Genomic DNA, 16887 nt, shown 5'->3' with positions numbered 1-16887 from the left:
TTTTTACTTTGAAGCATTCAGTTTAAATTGTACATGCTATTGTATTCAGGTTGCATGGCATTTGGGCAGATGAATCGGGTCATGAATTTAAGATTTTATAGTTCAAAAGTTGACTGGAAGAGGCTACGGCCTATGATTCTAAAAAGAATTAGGAATCGGGCTGGAGATTATCCTGTTAAAAGCATGATTCCTGTTGCGGAAGACGTTCTTGAAGCAAGACAGCTTTTAGGAGTTGGTATTTCTGTCCTCCTGAAATTTATACCGATCAAATCATGCAAGTAAGTGGAACCAAGTTTTGAATTCTTAATCCGTAACAAGCAATGTTTTATTTTTTAGTTCTGAAAACGTCATTTTATAAAAACTTGGCTAGGAAGACAACTCTTATCTCTTATAGAGTTTAAAGCATATCTGGCATATTTGTCTGGTAAATATGCATTGGGCATGTTTTCTGCATCATATTAATGGTTCTGCAGAATTATTTGAAAGCTGTGTGTTAGGTTAAGGACATAAGAAGAAACTAAAAATGGCTGGGATGGTGGCTGAGTTTTGAATGTAGTAAATGAAAATTAAAATTGGAGAGGCGTGGCTCGTTATTTATGAAGCATCATTCATAAATAAGTTTAGGTCTAGCTTATTTATGGCTGGGATGGTGGGTTTTTTTTTTTTTTGAATCTTGCATTTTGATTCATATAAAAAAATAATTAAATAATCATCCAAATGAATTATACTATAACAAAAATTCAGACTATAAATATTCTTACTAAAGGTCTTTGGCTGGGATGGTGGTTGAATGTAGTTAAGGCCTAGCTTTTCATGACCTCACATGCACAAAAAGTTGATGCGTATGAGTATGAAAAGATTTGAGCTGAGGATTATGCAACCATAAGATCACTTCTCTAAGGTATAAGTTTGTAAAAAAATCAAGTGAGACACCAACAAATATATTGGTATTTTGATAGGAAATACTTGATTTCAAGTATTTCCTATTCACTTTTACAACAAATCCCAATGCAAACGGCTGTCCACAGCAGGAAAACAGCCAAAACAGTGGAAAAAACAGGGAAAAACTGAGAGGAATTTGGAGAAAAGACTTGTATTTTACTAGTAGATGCAAGGAAAATAGCAAAGATACAAGGATCCTCTATTCGAGAGGAGGATCGCACTCTCCCAATCTCTAGAATTCGATCTGGAGCCCCAGCCACCAAAGAAGAACAAGAAAACTCAAAGCAAATTTCACATAATCCTAACCTATCCTTTTCTCCCTACTTAATGTATACAATTCGAAAATAACACAAAAGGACCTAATTGCCCTTGCTTCCACTCCTTTTGGCTCAAAGATTCAATTTGAAAATCAAGTGGACCCCACCCTTCTTTCTCCACTGGGTTCCGTCGGCTTCCTCCTATGGTAAACGAATTGGGCCGGCTGGACCGGTCCATAGATGACCGGTCTAACATTACCGCCCTCCCAAAGAACCACATTGTCCTCAACTGTCGCTTCATCCGCTCGTATGGCTCCCACGTGGCCTCGTAGTCAGGGAGGTTCTTCCATTTAATCAAAACTTCTGTAGCTCCATCTGCTTTCTAACGAACCTCCATGAGCTCCAAAGGTTCCAATATCATTTCTATTTCATATGTTAATGTCCCTGGTAACTCAGAACTGGTAGCATAATCTCCAATGGCTCTCCTTAGCTGGGATACATGGAAAACAAGATTGATCGTTGCTGTCGGTGGTAGCTTCATACGATATGCCACGACTTCAATTTTCTCCAGTACTCCATGAGGACCGAAGTACCTTGGAGCAAGCTTCTCATTCCTCCGGTTGGCGATCGTTTTCTATCGATATGGGCAAAGTTTCAAAAATATCGTCTCGCTCACCTCAAACTGAATATCCTTCCGATGCCCATCAGCTTGTTTCTTCATAATATGTTGAGCCCTCAACAGATGTCTTTTTAACTCTTCCAGTGTCTTATCCCTCTCCTCCAAATACTCCTCTATTGAAGACACGGGGTGCTGCTACTCCCAAAATGCACCAAGTGGGGCGGATCCCTTCCGTACAACACCTTAAATGGAGTCATCTGAGATGCTGAATGAAAAGAGGTGTTGTACCAGTACTCAGCCCATTATAGCCATTTAGCCCATAGCTTGGGTGTTTCTGATGCGAAGCATCTCAGATAAGTTTCCAAGCTCCGGTTGACTGCTTCTGTTTGGCCATCCGTCTGTGGGTGGTAAGCTGTACTCCTTTTTAGCACCGTCCCCTGCAGTCTGAACAATTCTTTCCAGAAATGGCTGAGGAACACTTTATCTCTGTCTGATATTATCGCCTCTGGCACTCCGTGTAGTCTGACTATCTCCCTGATGAAGACTGACGCTACTGTCACTGGAGTGTATGGATGGCGTAGAGGAATAAAGTGAGCATATTTGCTCAATCTATCCACTACCACCAAAATCACAGTGAATCCCTCAGGGCGGGGTAGCCCATCAATGAAGTCCATAAATATCTCCTCCCAGACTCGTCCTGGTAACCCAATGGCTGTAGTAACCCCCCTGGTGACATAGCTAGATACTTATTTCTTTGGCACACCTCGCACCTGAATACCATCTCTTCCACATCTCTATGCATACCTTTCCAGTACAGCTCCGCCGCTAGTCTCCTGTAGGTCTTTAGCACTCCTGAATGACCTCCCACTACAGTTCCATGGAATTCCTAGAGCAAGCGTGGGATGTGTACTGACGTTCTGGGTAACGCGAACCTCCCTTGGTACAACAATCTCTCCCCCTCCAACGAGTACCCTGGGTGGCTGCCCTTTTCCTTCAGTAAGTCAGCTCTGATCTTGCTTAGTTCCTCGTCCTTGGCACTCTCCTCCTTTATGGTTTCCCAATCTAGCATCATTGGGACCGATACAGCCAATGTCTGCAGCTCCCCCATGCACCTGGACAGAGCATCTGCTGCCTTATTTTCTACCCATGTCCTGTACTGAATCTCAAAATAATATTCGAGCAGTTTGTATAGCCATCTCTGATGCTCCTCTGTCACCATGCGCAGCTCCAGCAAATATTTCAGGCTCCGCTGGTAGGTCCTGACGATGAAATGTCTTCCGAGTAAGTAGGGGCGCCACTTTTGGATGGCCAAAACAATTGCTATCAACTCCCTTTCATAGACAGATTTTAGCCGGGCTTTGGCAGTCAACACCTGACTGAAATATGCAATGGGCCTGTGACTCTGCATCAGCATTGCTCCTAGTCCGTATCCCGATGCATCTGTCTCTACTATAAAAGCCTGAGTAAAATATGGTAAAGCTAAGATCAGAACTGTGGTCATAGCTTTCTTCAACTTCTTGAATGCTGTCGTAGCTGCCTCCCCCCATAAGAACCCGTCTTTCTTCAACTGCTCAGTGAGTGGCCAAGCTATAGTGCTGTATACCTTTACAAATCTTCTGTAGTACCCTGTAAGCCATAGGAATCCCCTCAGCTCCTTTAGATTTTTGGGCAGTGACCACTTAAGCATGACCTCAATCTTGGACTGATCTGCTGCTAACCCTTCCTTGGATACCACATACCTCAAGTATTCCACACTAGCTTGTGCGAAGCAGCACTTCTTCAAGTTAGCCCTCAACTGGTGCTTCTGGAGAACCTCTAACACCTTCTTTAAGTGTCCCCAATGCTCCTCTGTTCTGCTATATACTAAGATGTCATCGAAGAATACCAACACGAATCGCCTGAGATATTGTTTGAAGATCTTATTCATGAGTGCTGGAACGTAGCTAGGGCATTGGTTAGGCCAAAGGGCATCACTAGGAACTCATAGTGGCCCTAATGAGTTCTAAAGGCGGTCTTGGGCACATCTTCTTTCTTCATTCGTATCTGGTGATATCCTGATTTCAAGTCGATCTTGCTGAAAATCACTGTTCCACTCAACTCATCCAGAAGCTCATCAATCACTGGTATGGGAAACTTGTCATGTACAGTTTCCTTGTTGAGTGCGCGGTAGTCTACACAAAAACGCCAGCTGCCATCCTTTTTCTTCACCAATAGAACATGACTAGAGAACGAGCTAGTGCTGGGCCTGATAATCACTGCTTCCAGCATTTCTCTGATCAACTTTTCTATTTCATCCTTCTGAAACCGAGGGTAACGGTAAGGTCGTACACTGACAGGTGACACTCCCTCTCTTAACGTGATGACATGCTCCTGCTCCCTGGGTGGTGGCAACCCTAGAGATGGTTAAAAAACCTCCTCGAATTCCTGGATCAAGGGCTGCACAGAGAGGGGTATGTCTCCCCCTTCCTCCATACTCACTTCCTCTAATCGGTGTAATTCCACCAAATAGCCTCCCCCCTCCTCCTGAATTGTCTTGATTAGGGATTTAAGAGAAACCCCCGCCTTGGTCAGCATTGCATCCCCTTGAATCACCCTCTTCCTTCCACCCTTTACCAACTCCATTCGCAGAGTGCCCCAATTGACCTTGGTTTCCCCCAATGTCTGCAACCAATTCATCCCTAGGATGACATCCGTACTCCCCAATTCTAGGAGAAGGAAGTCTTCCTTCACTTGTATGCCTTGGATCTTCAGCACCACCCCCCGCAGACTCCTCTTCCCATTTCTACATTCCCTGTGCCCATCATCACCCCATAGCCTCCAGTATCTTCTAACTTCATCCCCAGCATCTCCACAATCTGGGTGGAAATGAAATTGTGGGTTGCCCCACTATCAATCAACACCACGACTTCACGGCCAGCTATTTCTCCCTTTACCTTCATAGTGTGACTCGTAGTGAATATCACTACGGAGTTGAGAGAGACTTCTGCCACATCTAGATGCATCTTTTCCTCCACCTCAGAATCGCTTCCCCCTCCCTCTTCGTCTTCCTCGTCTTCACAAACGAGGAGAACTTAAAGAGTTCGATCCTTGCACTTGTGCCATGGCATGTATTTTTCATTGCATCGAAAACACAGCCCTTTTGTTCTCTTTTCTTGCATTTCCTTCTAAGTGAGCCTCTTGAACTGCCCCCCATTTCCTCCTCCTGTGGCTTTTTTCCTTCGTTTCTTTCATCCCTCCTGGGGACGCTCCCTTGGGGGCTAGGTGGGTAGTCGTTCACTTGTAAGTGCCTCCTGAGCTACTACTACTCCTAGCTCCCTTCTCCAGGTTCTTTTGATTTTCGACCAACTGTGCAAGCTTCATGGCCTCCCCCAGGTCCCTGTGCATCAGGACCTTCGCCGCTGCTCAAACCTCAGCCTTTAACCCTTTCATAAAATTCCCTTCCAGCACCATATCGGACAAGCGCTCTACCCTGCTGTCCAGATGCTCAAACCTCTCTCGGTAGTCCGCCATAGACCCCTCCTGCACTAGGGCAAAGAACTGCTCGGAGAAGTCTCCTCCCCGGTCGGTTTGGAAACGCTCTAACAAACTGTCCTTGAATTCTCTTCAGCTCCTGATAGGTCTCCTCTGATCTCTCCACTGGTACCAAGAGAGTGCCTTCCCTTCCAGCGCTGCCGATAATTTCTCCTCCTCCGTCAAGCCATTAACAGCAAAGTACCTCTCCACCTTGTAGACCTTTTGCATCAGATGCCGCCGATTGGGTTTGAAACTCCATCATCTTTTTCATCATATCCTGTAGATCTGCCACTTGCCCCTCCATGGAAGACATTCGTTCCTCCACGGTCTACTTGATTTGATTTATCTCTCCTTCAATCCTCTCCTCCAAAGCATCGACCTTCTTAGCCGCCATCTCCTACGTCTTGCAAATTATGAGAAGATCTCAGGATTTGAAAAAAAATTTCAGCAACTTTCTCCTTCGCCGGTACAATTTCAGCCGCTGAAATCGGTCAAAAACAGCCCACGATTTTTCCCAAGACTTGCTCTGTTACCAATTTGATAGGAAATACTTGATTTTAAGTATTTCCTATTCACTTTTACAACAAATCTCAATGCAAACTGCTGTCCACAGCAGGAAAACAGCCATCACAGTGGAAAAACAGGGAATAACTGAGAGGGATTTGGAGAAAAGACTTGTATTTTACTAGTAGATGCAAGGAAAATAGCAAAGATACAAGGATCCTCTATTTGAGAGGAGGATCGCACTCTCCCAATCTCTAGAATTTGATCTAGAGCCCTAGCCACCAAAGAAGAACAAGAAAACTCAAAGCAAATTTCACATAACCCTAACCTATCATTTTCTCCCTACTTAATGCATACAATTCAAAAATAACACAAAAGGACCTAATTGCCCTTGCTTCCACTCATTTTGGCTCCAAGATTCAATTTGAAAATCAAGTGGACCCCACCCTTCTTTCTCCCCTGGGTTCCGCCGGCTTCCTCCTCAGGTAAATGAATTGAGCCGGCCCAATGGATTGGGCCGGCTGGACCGGTCCATAGAGGACTGGTCTAACATATTCCCCATTTCTTAACCAAGTTACAACCTCGGACCTCAGAAACCTAGCCATCTTTCTTTAACGTCTTTAACTTTGTGTTGATAAGCATTTGTTAAAAAATAGGAGAGAAGAATTACTACATATAAAATGTTTGAGTGATATAGTCAATAAAGAAGGAAAAGAGCAATAATGAAGTAATACAATCAATTACAATGAACTCATAATTTATTTAACATTAGGAAATAGTGGTTGGAAAAATGCATGTGGAGTGCAAGCGGATGTAGATTGTTGAACTGGAAGATTGCATATAGAAGGTGTGAGGGTATGGATTGCTAAGCTGGAAGATTGTATGGTTGGCAGGCCCGCAGTGAATGTATCTAGGAGAGAGGCAGAAACTGGCGTTGTTGCATGCTTGTAGCAACTGGCATTGACGTGGCTAGCCACAGGTGAAATCAATAAAGCAGGAGCTATGGAAGCAAAATGTCACACTCCACCTCAAGCTGAGAATATATATTGATCATTCTTAATGTGAAAGTGAGGCTTTCAAATTATGATTGATTAAGACCTTTAGTAAGAATATTTATAGTCTGAATTTTTCTTATAGTATAACTCATTTGGATGATTATTTAATTATTTTCTTATAAAGTGTCTATCAATTTCAACGTGCTTAATTTGATCATGATGGATTGGGTTCTTAGCAATGTTATTATTGGCTTGATTGTCATATCTCATTATTATAGATTTTGTTGTGGAAACATTCAAGTCTTTGAAAATGCGTTTAAATGTGCTAGTTGGAGGAGAGAAGATCTGAGGAGAGAGAAGGTTGTTTCTTGATTTTGAAATTCCTTTGGATCTTTTTCGCGGTTTCTCCGCTATGGCAAAGAGAGATTGCCGGACGAATGTTGATGGTGATATCCTATCAGACATAGGTAGGCCATCAGTTTCTGGAAAGATTTATTCTGCAAAATCTACTAATGGATCGTTCATGCTTGATGTTGTTAGAGATATTAGGTGCAACAATTCTTTGGTAATTCCTGAGGTATCAGGTAATGCCATTTCTTCTGCATCCGAGGCTTTTAATTATTCCGGTAAAGGAAAGCAAATTTTAAAAGATGATTTTTCATTAATGAAACCAGAAGTTCGATCTAATATTGACCTAGAAATGTATGATGGAAGATAAGCTTCGTCTTTTAAATGCTTAAATGATAATAAGTCGAGTAAATCTCCTATGATCGAAACAAGAATTAGCGATTCTTTGATTTCCATTCAGAATTCTGTAGATGGTAATCATCAAAATTGTGAAGGAATTAATCAGAATTATGATATTAACATGGAGGTTATACCTGATGCAATTCATGATAATGTTTGGAAGAGACATGATTATCATAAGGTTGTCAATTTTGATGCATGTCCTGAAATTTCTGAAGATGGAGTAGCTGTCAAATTAAATGCTGAAGCGGAGCTAGATAATATCAAGACACTAGAAAAATTTCTTGTTATTAAAGTGTTCGTTAGAATCCTTTCTATAAACATCATCAGTAATGAATTAAGAAGGCAATGGGTTCAATTTGGAGGTTTTCATATGACATTCTTAGGAGTGAATTGGGTTATATGTTCATTCCAATCAGTAGAGGCTATGGATGCGGTGTTAAGTGGAGGACCTTGATTTGTAGGGGGTCATATAATTGATTTGGATAAAATGGTCACCTTGTTTTTCTACTTCTTCCATGAAAGGCTTATCTTTTCCGGTGTGGATTCGTTTACCTCATTTACCGTTGCAGTGTTGGGATGAAACCAATATAATTTGAATTGCTTTTAGGATTGGAACTCCTATTTTGCTTGATACACAAATGTTCAACTGGGGTTGTAGATAATTTGCTAGAGTATATGTTTGATTGTTATAGAAAGACAACTCCTAACCGGAGTTTGGGTGGATCAGTTATATGGAAGATTCTTTCAGAAAGTAGAACATGAGAAAATCTCTATATTATTTTTCACTGTGGAAGGAGTGGACATATGAAGAATAACTATTCTAAATTTATTCAAGAAAACTCTAATCACAATCAAGCTACTTCGTAACAACAAGCTGAAGTTGAAGAGAATGGAGATAAAAATGAATGTGAAGGAAATTCATATGGACCTTGGTTACAAGTCAAGTATGGAAGGCGATCTAAATTTGTCTCAGAAAAAAGACCTAAATAAATTAATACTAAAACTAATGACATGGAAAATAATTTTGCCAAGAAAGATGGCGTTACTGATATTATTGGAAATAAAAATGGACATATTCCAGATTCTACAGATGTTGAATTAATTCAGGTTTCAAAAGAGTTGGTTGATGCTGTTGTTCCTAATAAAGTTATTCGTGTTACAGAACAAAATAATACTGATCTAATTGAATCAAATGAGTAACCAAATATGGAATTGATTGAAGAAATGAAAAATTCTGATCAGAATATTGTCTTGAATAATATTTTTTCTCCTCTAATGCTGGATGTATGTGAAGATGAAGTCTTGGCAGTTAAAGAATGTAAGATGAATTCTGTATCATCTAAGAAGGAAACAAACATAGCTGAGAATGCTGAAACTTTGCAACGAGAAAGTGGAGGAAGGTTTAATTCCCATAGATCATTTGAAGGTTTGAGTGGAATGAAGCCAATCACTATTAAAACATGGACAGAGAATTAAGAAGATTGGGCTCTAAAGAAGAAGTTCCTAGGAAGAGGACAGTGGTTGTTGGAGGAAAAATGGTGGATGGGGACATTTCCGCTTCTCGTTATTGATGACTTGAATTGCATTCTGTAGTTGTAAGGGAGCTCATAAAAAGGAGGCTGCCCTATATCTAAAATCTTTTGTTCTTGTGTTGGAATATTCAATTTGTAAGAATTCAACTGGAGCGGCAAATTTGTGGAAATTTCTGTTGGTATGCGATCTGATTGTTCTAAGGGGAAATCCAGTTTACCAATTATTAAGCTCAAGATCTTAGGGGCTATTGAAGACTTATTAAGGATAAGTTGTAAAGTGGCAGCATGTGAAAATATCATGTCGGTCAGAGTGTTGACTTCGACGAGGAGTATCAAAATGTTTGGTCCTAGTAGGGAAGAGGTTGCAATATAGCTGCTAGGTATTGAGGATATCAGCATAGTTTTTTATTTGAATTATGGAATTAGAGTAATGGAATTTGAGACTCTTCCTAGTTTTCACTTTTTAATTGATTGGGAACTCTTGGGATACTATCTGACCTATTTGGTTGCCAAAAAATTTGGTGTCCAATGCCCCAATTAGTTTAAAGTGAGTAGTGGATCTTATTTCCGTTATGATATTTTCTTTTTTGTAAATGTATGAATAAGCTCGAATGATTTCTATACCTATGCTAGTACCCTCTTTTAGAAAATTCTTTATATATATATATATATATATATAAAGATACCTTAATATTTTGTGTATAATATCAAGATGCTCATTCGTGGTTATTAATAAACTGACAAACAATGCTAATGGAAAAGCAAATATCACGTCTAGTGTGAGCTAAGTAGATAAGTTTCCCTAGTAATTTTTGGTGCATTTCTTTGTTAACTGAGGTAGAATCTTACTTACTCCCAACTTTTTTAAGGATTTATTTGTGTGTTTGTGGGTTAACACCCCAAGCATAACAGTTTATTTTAGTAAGTCCAATATGTATTTTCATTGCGAGACAGACGTCGCTCTACTTTATCTTGCTATTTTCATGCCTAGGAAATATGTTAATAAACTATGGTAATTGATTTCAAATTCTTTAGCTATGACACTTTTTAGCCTCTATTTATTATTCTCCGTGATTTTTTATCTAGACTAGATCATATGATCAAAATATACAACTAGGATATAAGTTGTATCTTCAGATAAATTCTTTGAAAGTAAAATGTATTCATGCTATCCCTGAGAGTGCTCTTGCCTTTTAATCACCGTGGTGAACTTTTTAAACCAATCTCTTGGTGATTGTTAAGCCATATATAGTTTTTTTTAATCTTTAGACTTGTTTCATATTGCTCTTACTCTCAAATTTAGGAGAAATTATCATGTAGACGTTCTATCTTAAATTCCCATTTAAAAAGTCATTATTCGCATCTAGTTGATTGAGTTAATGTAAATTAGCAGCAAAAGAAAAAATTAACCTGATAGTATTCGTCTTAGCAAGTGGGGCAAATGTTTCTTTATAATCAACTCATATGTTTGAATGAAATCTTTTGCCACTAATGTTGCTTTGTATTGGTCGGCAATTCTATTAGATGTCTTTTAAATTGAAGATCTATTTGCATTCAAGTGGTTTCTATCCTTTGAGAAGATTTTAAAGATTCCACTTACAATTTGATTCAATGGCCTGAATTTTTTTATGAATTTCATTTGTTCATTCAGATGCTTTAAGGCCTCTTGAATATTATTTTATAATTTTTTGCTTGAAAGAAGTGTAGTGAAGGAATAGATCATTGAAGATATTTTTTTTTTGTAGGGCATATGATGCTTAATCGGGTAATTGGAGCAATTTCTTATTTTTTTACTAAAAGCAGCAATAGGTATGTTTAATAATAATCAAAATTAGTATTACCTTGTTCTTGTGAATCAATATTAAAATATTGGTCAGATATTGGGTATGGTCTAGGAGAAATGCTTTGCTCCTTGTACCTTGCTGTTTCCTATGTTGGTTGAATTTTCTTGTTGTCTGGAATAAATAACCTCTTTGTAACTTGCTCATTGTCTCCGATCTTTGAAAAGTTGAGATTTTGATGGTTGAGATTCAAGTAGGTTTGGAAGAGGTGAAAATTGAGATACTAATAAAGTACGATTTGTGTTTCCAAAATCATAAAACACGTTGCATAAGAAGAAATCAATTTATTAATGGTTCAAGAATAACCAATCCTTCTGTACCTCATTGTCTTTATTAATGGTTGTGCTTCTTCCTTATGTTTTGTAGTGCAACATATTAAGTTCGGATTTTGACAAAAAAATGCACTTCTAGAATACATAATAACTTTTTTAGACTTAGAAAATTTCATCATTAATTCAAAGTCTAATGCCAAATGGAAAGCATGTTAAAGTGATGAATTCTCGCGAGGTGTCATTCCTCTCTTGATATCAGATCTTAAACCAAACTTAAACCTAGAGAGTATGAATTTTGGATTTTATTAATCTCAAAATATAATATTACTGATTTTAAATTTATTCGTAGATTCAATCATAGCTTTAATGCCTTTTTTAGTGAATTAAATCTATCAAGTCATATATTGTAATGTAATAAATTCAAATGTTTTTTTTTAAAGTTCTTTAATTTTTCTTCAGTTTTTTGTTAGTTTTAGGGGTGTCAAAATGGGTTGATTGGTTGGTTCGAGGTTCGACCTGAATCTAGTCAACCTAATCCGTTTAATAAACAAGCCAAAAAGATCAATCCGAACCTGACTTGCTCAACCCGAACAACCTAAAACTTGGTTAAATTTTTTTATAACTTGCTAACCATAAAATTTAGGATATTTGATAAAAAATAAGAAGTTTATAACCATAAGTAAAAAAAAGGAAAAAAAAAAAGATATTTAACGATACTCAAAAGCGATTTCGCATGTCAACTCGAATCCAACCCGTTTGATAAATAGGTCAGAAAACCCAATCCGAATGGGACTCGTTTATTAAACAGGTCAACCCAAACCTATATTTTTTTAGTGGTTTAGGTTGGGCCGGCGGTTCGGGTTATTTATTGACACCCTAGTCATTTCTCTTCCAATTTTTCTCTTTTATTTTCCATACTTATCTTATAAATTTAGCTGGCCACTTAATCTTATTTTTCATTCATCCATCATAGTTTGCCATTCAAAGAAATTGTTTATATCTAGTTACTAATCAGTAAAAGCTTTAACATTGATTTTACCATCATATGTAAGCACCTTAATTCTATCTTTTCTATTTTTCATCATCTACATAAAAAGTTTGACATTCATGATTTTCTTTAGCATGATTATTAAAGACTTTGAATTGTCTATCATGATGATTACCCGACTTTTATCAGAATTAATATTCAAATGAATTGGTTTATCATTGTGATTTGATTTTTTAAAGTTATGTTTATGAACTTGATTGGCTTCCAAATTATCATTTCTTTTTTTAATCAACTTAATATCATCATAGTTTTCATTCTGTTTATTCAATAGGTCAACTAATTGAGTTTGCAAATTTATTAAGATTCCATAGCTTTCATGATTTGTTAAGTTACTGTAATATTTTAAGCCATTTGTGTGTGACATTATGGCACAACCTAAAGCTTAGATATTAATTTGCTGTTTGATTTCTCGGGGCTTAGATTTTCTAATGCAACTAATATGATATGTAGTATGATTTTATGTAAAGAAATTTGAGAATTTATGGATAAAAAATTAAATTCAACTACCTTTTTTGAATATAAATATGCAATATTGGAATTTGAATCATCCCATAATGAAAAAATTGAAATGACCTCAGAATTTCGACAAAATTTTGAGAAATGCATAAAACCAGGCCTTTCCAAGAATTAGATTTTCAACGAATAACCTTTTTTTTTTCTAAATCAAAAGCACTAAAGAGTTAATATCAAATAATATAAATAAAATAAAACAAAGAAAAAAAATATTGAAGGAAAATTTGGTATTATACTGTTAGGAGGAGATCACTTACTTTGGAATTATCTAATCTCACATGTACCACACTTGAAGGAACTACGCATTCAATTTGCACTTAAAAGCTTGAAATTGAAAAGAGAAACTTAATTCTAGCCAAAAGTAATTAATTACATGCTTCAGAACAATTATGTCTCAACTACTCGTACCATAGGCTAGCGTATGAAGTTAACAAATGACCAACTTAATATAAGATTAAATTAAACTCTAAGCGATAATAACTTGTTCCAATTTTTTTAACGGCGAATCCAATCCCATTACCCACCAATTAAGACCCCGTCACTGCTATCCATGGATGAACTTAGTTGTAGAGAAAAGATAAAATCCGATCACGTGCCACCCAGAGAAATTGTGTTTCCCCAATGCCAGGACGCTTATATCCTATAACCAGAGATAGAACGAGTTGGATTCAGGATAAAGGCCGACCACAAGAAAACAAAATCTAAGACTAATTCCAGAAACCACCGCCCAAGCAGCAAAAAGTCACCTCTCAACACAGAAACAAAACCAAGTCAAGGTAGTCACTGGCCAAGGATATTGCATTATCAAGAAATAATAATTGTCCAACTTGAGACTTTAATTCAAATGTAGTCACGTGATTTTGTTCACATTACACACATCATGGTAGTTCTGCATTAATAACTCGCGGACCTTAATTCTAATCATATGGTACTTTATAGTGACCTATACAACATCAACGGTAGTCAACATAGAACGATGATAAAATTGAAATTGAATTGTTTGAGATGGACAGGAAAAAGAAGTGTAGATTACAAATTTATTTGACTTATGGTTTTACAGTTGAGTTCTTGGCATTTGAAAAGATTGAATAGTCCCTTAGCTCTGCTTTCAGCTTGTCATTTCGGTCATGGATCCATTGCACTTTTTTCATGTGAAATTGCATTATGTACTCTACGAATTGGGCCCTAACTCTGTTTAGAAAGGTTAAGGAACATTTTATTTTGATATGATCCATTTGTAACTTTAATCTTAATGCCTCTTATGTTTGTAGATGAAGCGTATTTCTTTTGTATGCATATAAGTTCTTAAGCCGCTAGGCTGGTTTCTAATTATGACAATCCATTCTTCTTGCAATTTTGTTACTGCATGTCTTATATATCTACAGACTGGAATTTCAGTCTTTTACTTTCTTTCTCATGATTAGATTGTAAATCCAGGTTGACATCACAAATTTGCTGATGGTCTATAGTATATCTTATGAGACTATATAAAGTCTGATGGGAAATACTTGAGTTTGCAAGTAACCCTAAAGGGAAATACTTGAGTTTGCAAGCAAACATAATAATAATTGGTGAAAATTGCAAAAAAAACCTCAAGATCTCTAATGAAAACAATCCCAAAAAAAGTAGATTTTATTATAGGAATCAAATCAAAAGCAAGAACAAGCAAAGATACAATTGTTCCTCTATTCGAGAGTAGGATAGTTCTGTCTCAATCTCTAGACTGTGAATCTAGAGCCCAAAACACCAAAGAGAATTCCAAGAGAAAACAGTAAGCATGCATGCCCTAACCATAACTTCTCCTCTTTTAATACATATCTTCCTAATAAAAAGCTTCTTAAAATAAACCAAATTCAAAATAGCCTCCATGTGCTTTAGTTGTCCAATACCCTCTCTCTATTTGCCGGCCTAGTGGGGGGCCCACATGCTTGTGCGGCACTTCAAAGGAGGTGGCTTAACCTACCTCCTATAGACGTGAACCGGCCCAAGTTGGGCCGGTTTGGTCGGTTCAAGGAGAACCGAAACAAAGTCCAAACAAGGGAAAACCAAAAATGTTTTTGCATGATGAACTTTGATGATTATGAAAAACGCTCTCCTTGTTATAAGCTTGAAATTCTGAATATGGTTTGCATGATACGTGATGTAGGTTCTGCCCTGAAATTTTCATAGGTTGTAGTGGCCATGAGATCAAAACCTGCCATAGCTTCAAACGGAACATCAATGGAGGTATGCACAAGTGGGTTGATGGTAACATCAATGATATCCTTGTTCCTGTGGAAGCCTTTCACTTGAATACCATGTTTCAAAAAATCATCAAACATGACCAGAGATTTGACTTCGACCGTGTTCCAGCAGTACTGGAACTGTGTTATCAGGCAGGGGCTGACATTTCTAATGAGATCCTGCACAATCCCAATCCCATTCCAGATAACTGGAGTGATGTCAAGGCTGAAGAGATCAGTCAAATTGCTCAGAACACAATGGATGCTTGGGAAAGGCTGAGGCTAGGAGTACAGAAGCTTTTGATGGTTTACCCTGCTAAAGTTTGCCGACATTGTTCAGAAGTTCACATTGGACCATCAGGGCACAAAGCCAGGCTATGCGGAGTGTTTAAATACGAAGGCTGGAGAGGAATTCATATGTGGAAAAAAGCGGAGGTCAGCGATTTGGTGCCATTGAAGTTGGTTTGGCATCGAAGGCCCTGTGATCCTCCAACACTATCAGACGCTGGCCGCGGATTTTATGGGCATGCACCGGCTGTCGTTGAAATTTGCTTGCAGGCTGGTGCAAGAATTCCTAAGAAATACTATTGTATGATGAAAACGCAAGGTTTGCCGCCTCCTTAACCTACATTAATGAAGCTTGGCTTTGCAGGAAAAATGGTGCACTTATTATTACATGCTGTAATTAGAGATTGGAAGCTCATTTTGAAGTGATTCAACTAGAGGGAGCTATTTTTTATTCTATAAGCAGAGTCCAGTGGAAAAATCTTGTTAGAGATTTGCAAAATGACTGAGAGAAGTTTAGATCTGTAAGGCCTGCAAGCGACTTTCATCCACCTTCCCTCGTTGTTGTGCATATTTATCGATGAGATTAACAGCTGCTTCCGAGTCACAGGTGGCAACTCATAACTAATTTACATTTCTCGTGCTTTTAGATTTCATTTGGGATAGATTTCTTACTGCTTCTTAAAGCAACTTTTTAGTTCAAAAATTAAAAATTTTGAACTAAAAAGCTATTTTAAAAGCAGTAAGAAAGCCGTCCCAAGTAAAATCTTAGTATAATGTCTTTTCTATATAATGCTATATTTCTTCGTTTTTTTTCTTTTCCTTTTTTTTTTCTCATGTTCCATTGAACTTATATACAGGAGAACAAGTAGGAGAAGCATAAAGAAACAAGGAAACAATTTCTCCCACATTTTATCACCTTCAAAAGTGTGTGATTTAGCTTTATATTGGCCTTCATAGAAAGGTATTGTTCTGCACTACCCTTAACATATGTAATCAATTCAATCAGACTCTGAAATTACCTTTAGCTGCTGTGTTGAAGCTTTCTATTGGTCTGTGAACTGATGATATACCCGCATTTAAATGAATTATTATTGGTATTTCCAAAGCGCCAGATTCAACTCAGGTATTTGGAATCCCCACAGCCCCAATTTGCTTAGAGCTTCTCAGTCCTTGCATTCTCTCTGCATCTGTGTGCTAAACATCCTGCTCTTAGTTGGTAATCATTTTGTGTTTTCTAAAACCAAAGTTGGTGATGATTATCAGAGAGAGAAAGAGAAACTAATAGGGCCATTTTTTGCCTAATTAAAAAAATATTAGTTAATTTTAATTATTATTTTCTTGCTTGGAATACTCCCATGAAAGAGATTATTCTGTGCGGATATTCCGGAGGCAAATTAGAGCGTGTCTCGTCATTTGATACACAACAAATGGGTGATGTGGTGTGCTCTTATTCGCCTCCGGATGGCGTCTATATCCGCACAGGATAATTTTACCCCCATATTATTATGAAAGTTATTGAATTTATTTTGAGATGAATATCATATTTGAACTTATTTATTTGTTGATAAAGCTTCGGAACAACAACAACAAC

At 37.8% G+C, this 16887-nt stretch overlaps 1 protein-coding gene across 3 annotated transcripts in view; it reads left to right on the top strand.

Annotated features, from left to right (window-relative positions):
• Positions 1 to 16414, top strand: part of LOC110101177 (APO protein 4, mitochondrial) — a 22135-nt gene extending 5721 nt beyond the window's left edge. The window contains exons 2-5 of one of the 3 annotated variants that reach the window (XM_028697149.1): positions 50 to 278; positions 14933 to 15012; positions 15142 to 15903; positions 16154 to 16414. In XM_028697149.1, the coding sequence (XP_028552982.1) occupies positions 55 to 278; positions 14933 to 15012; positions 15142 to 15632 (795 nt within the window). In that variant the 5' untranslated portion in view covers positions 50 to 54 and the 3' untranslated portion in view covers positions 15633 to 15903; positions 16154 to 16414. Of the gene's footprint in view, positions 1 to 49; positions 279 to 10857; positions 10922 to 14932; positions 15904 to 16153 lie in introns of those variants that run through there. The other 2 variants (XM_020828968.2, XM_020828967.2) reach the window with 2 other exon arrangements.
• Positions 16415 to 16887: the final 473 nt, after the last annotated feature.

The sequence above is a fragment of the Dendrobium catenatum genome, unplaced genomic scaffold (genome assembly GCF_001605985.2).
Source record: "Dendrobium catenatum unplaced genomic scaffold, ASM160598v2 fragScaff_scaffold_883, whole genome shotgun sequence".
In the NCBI taxonomy this organism is placed as follows: domain Eukaryota; kingdom Viridiplantae; phylum Streptophyta; class Magnoliopsida; order Asparagales; family Orchidaceae; genus Dendrobium; species Dendrobium catenatum.
Note: the sequence above shows the minus strand (reverse complement) of the source record. Positions and strands in the feature narration are given on the sequence as shown.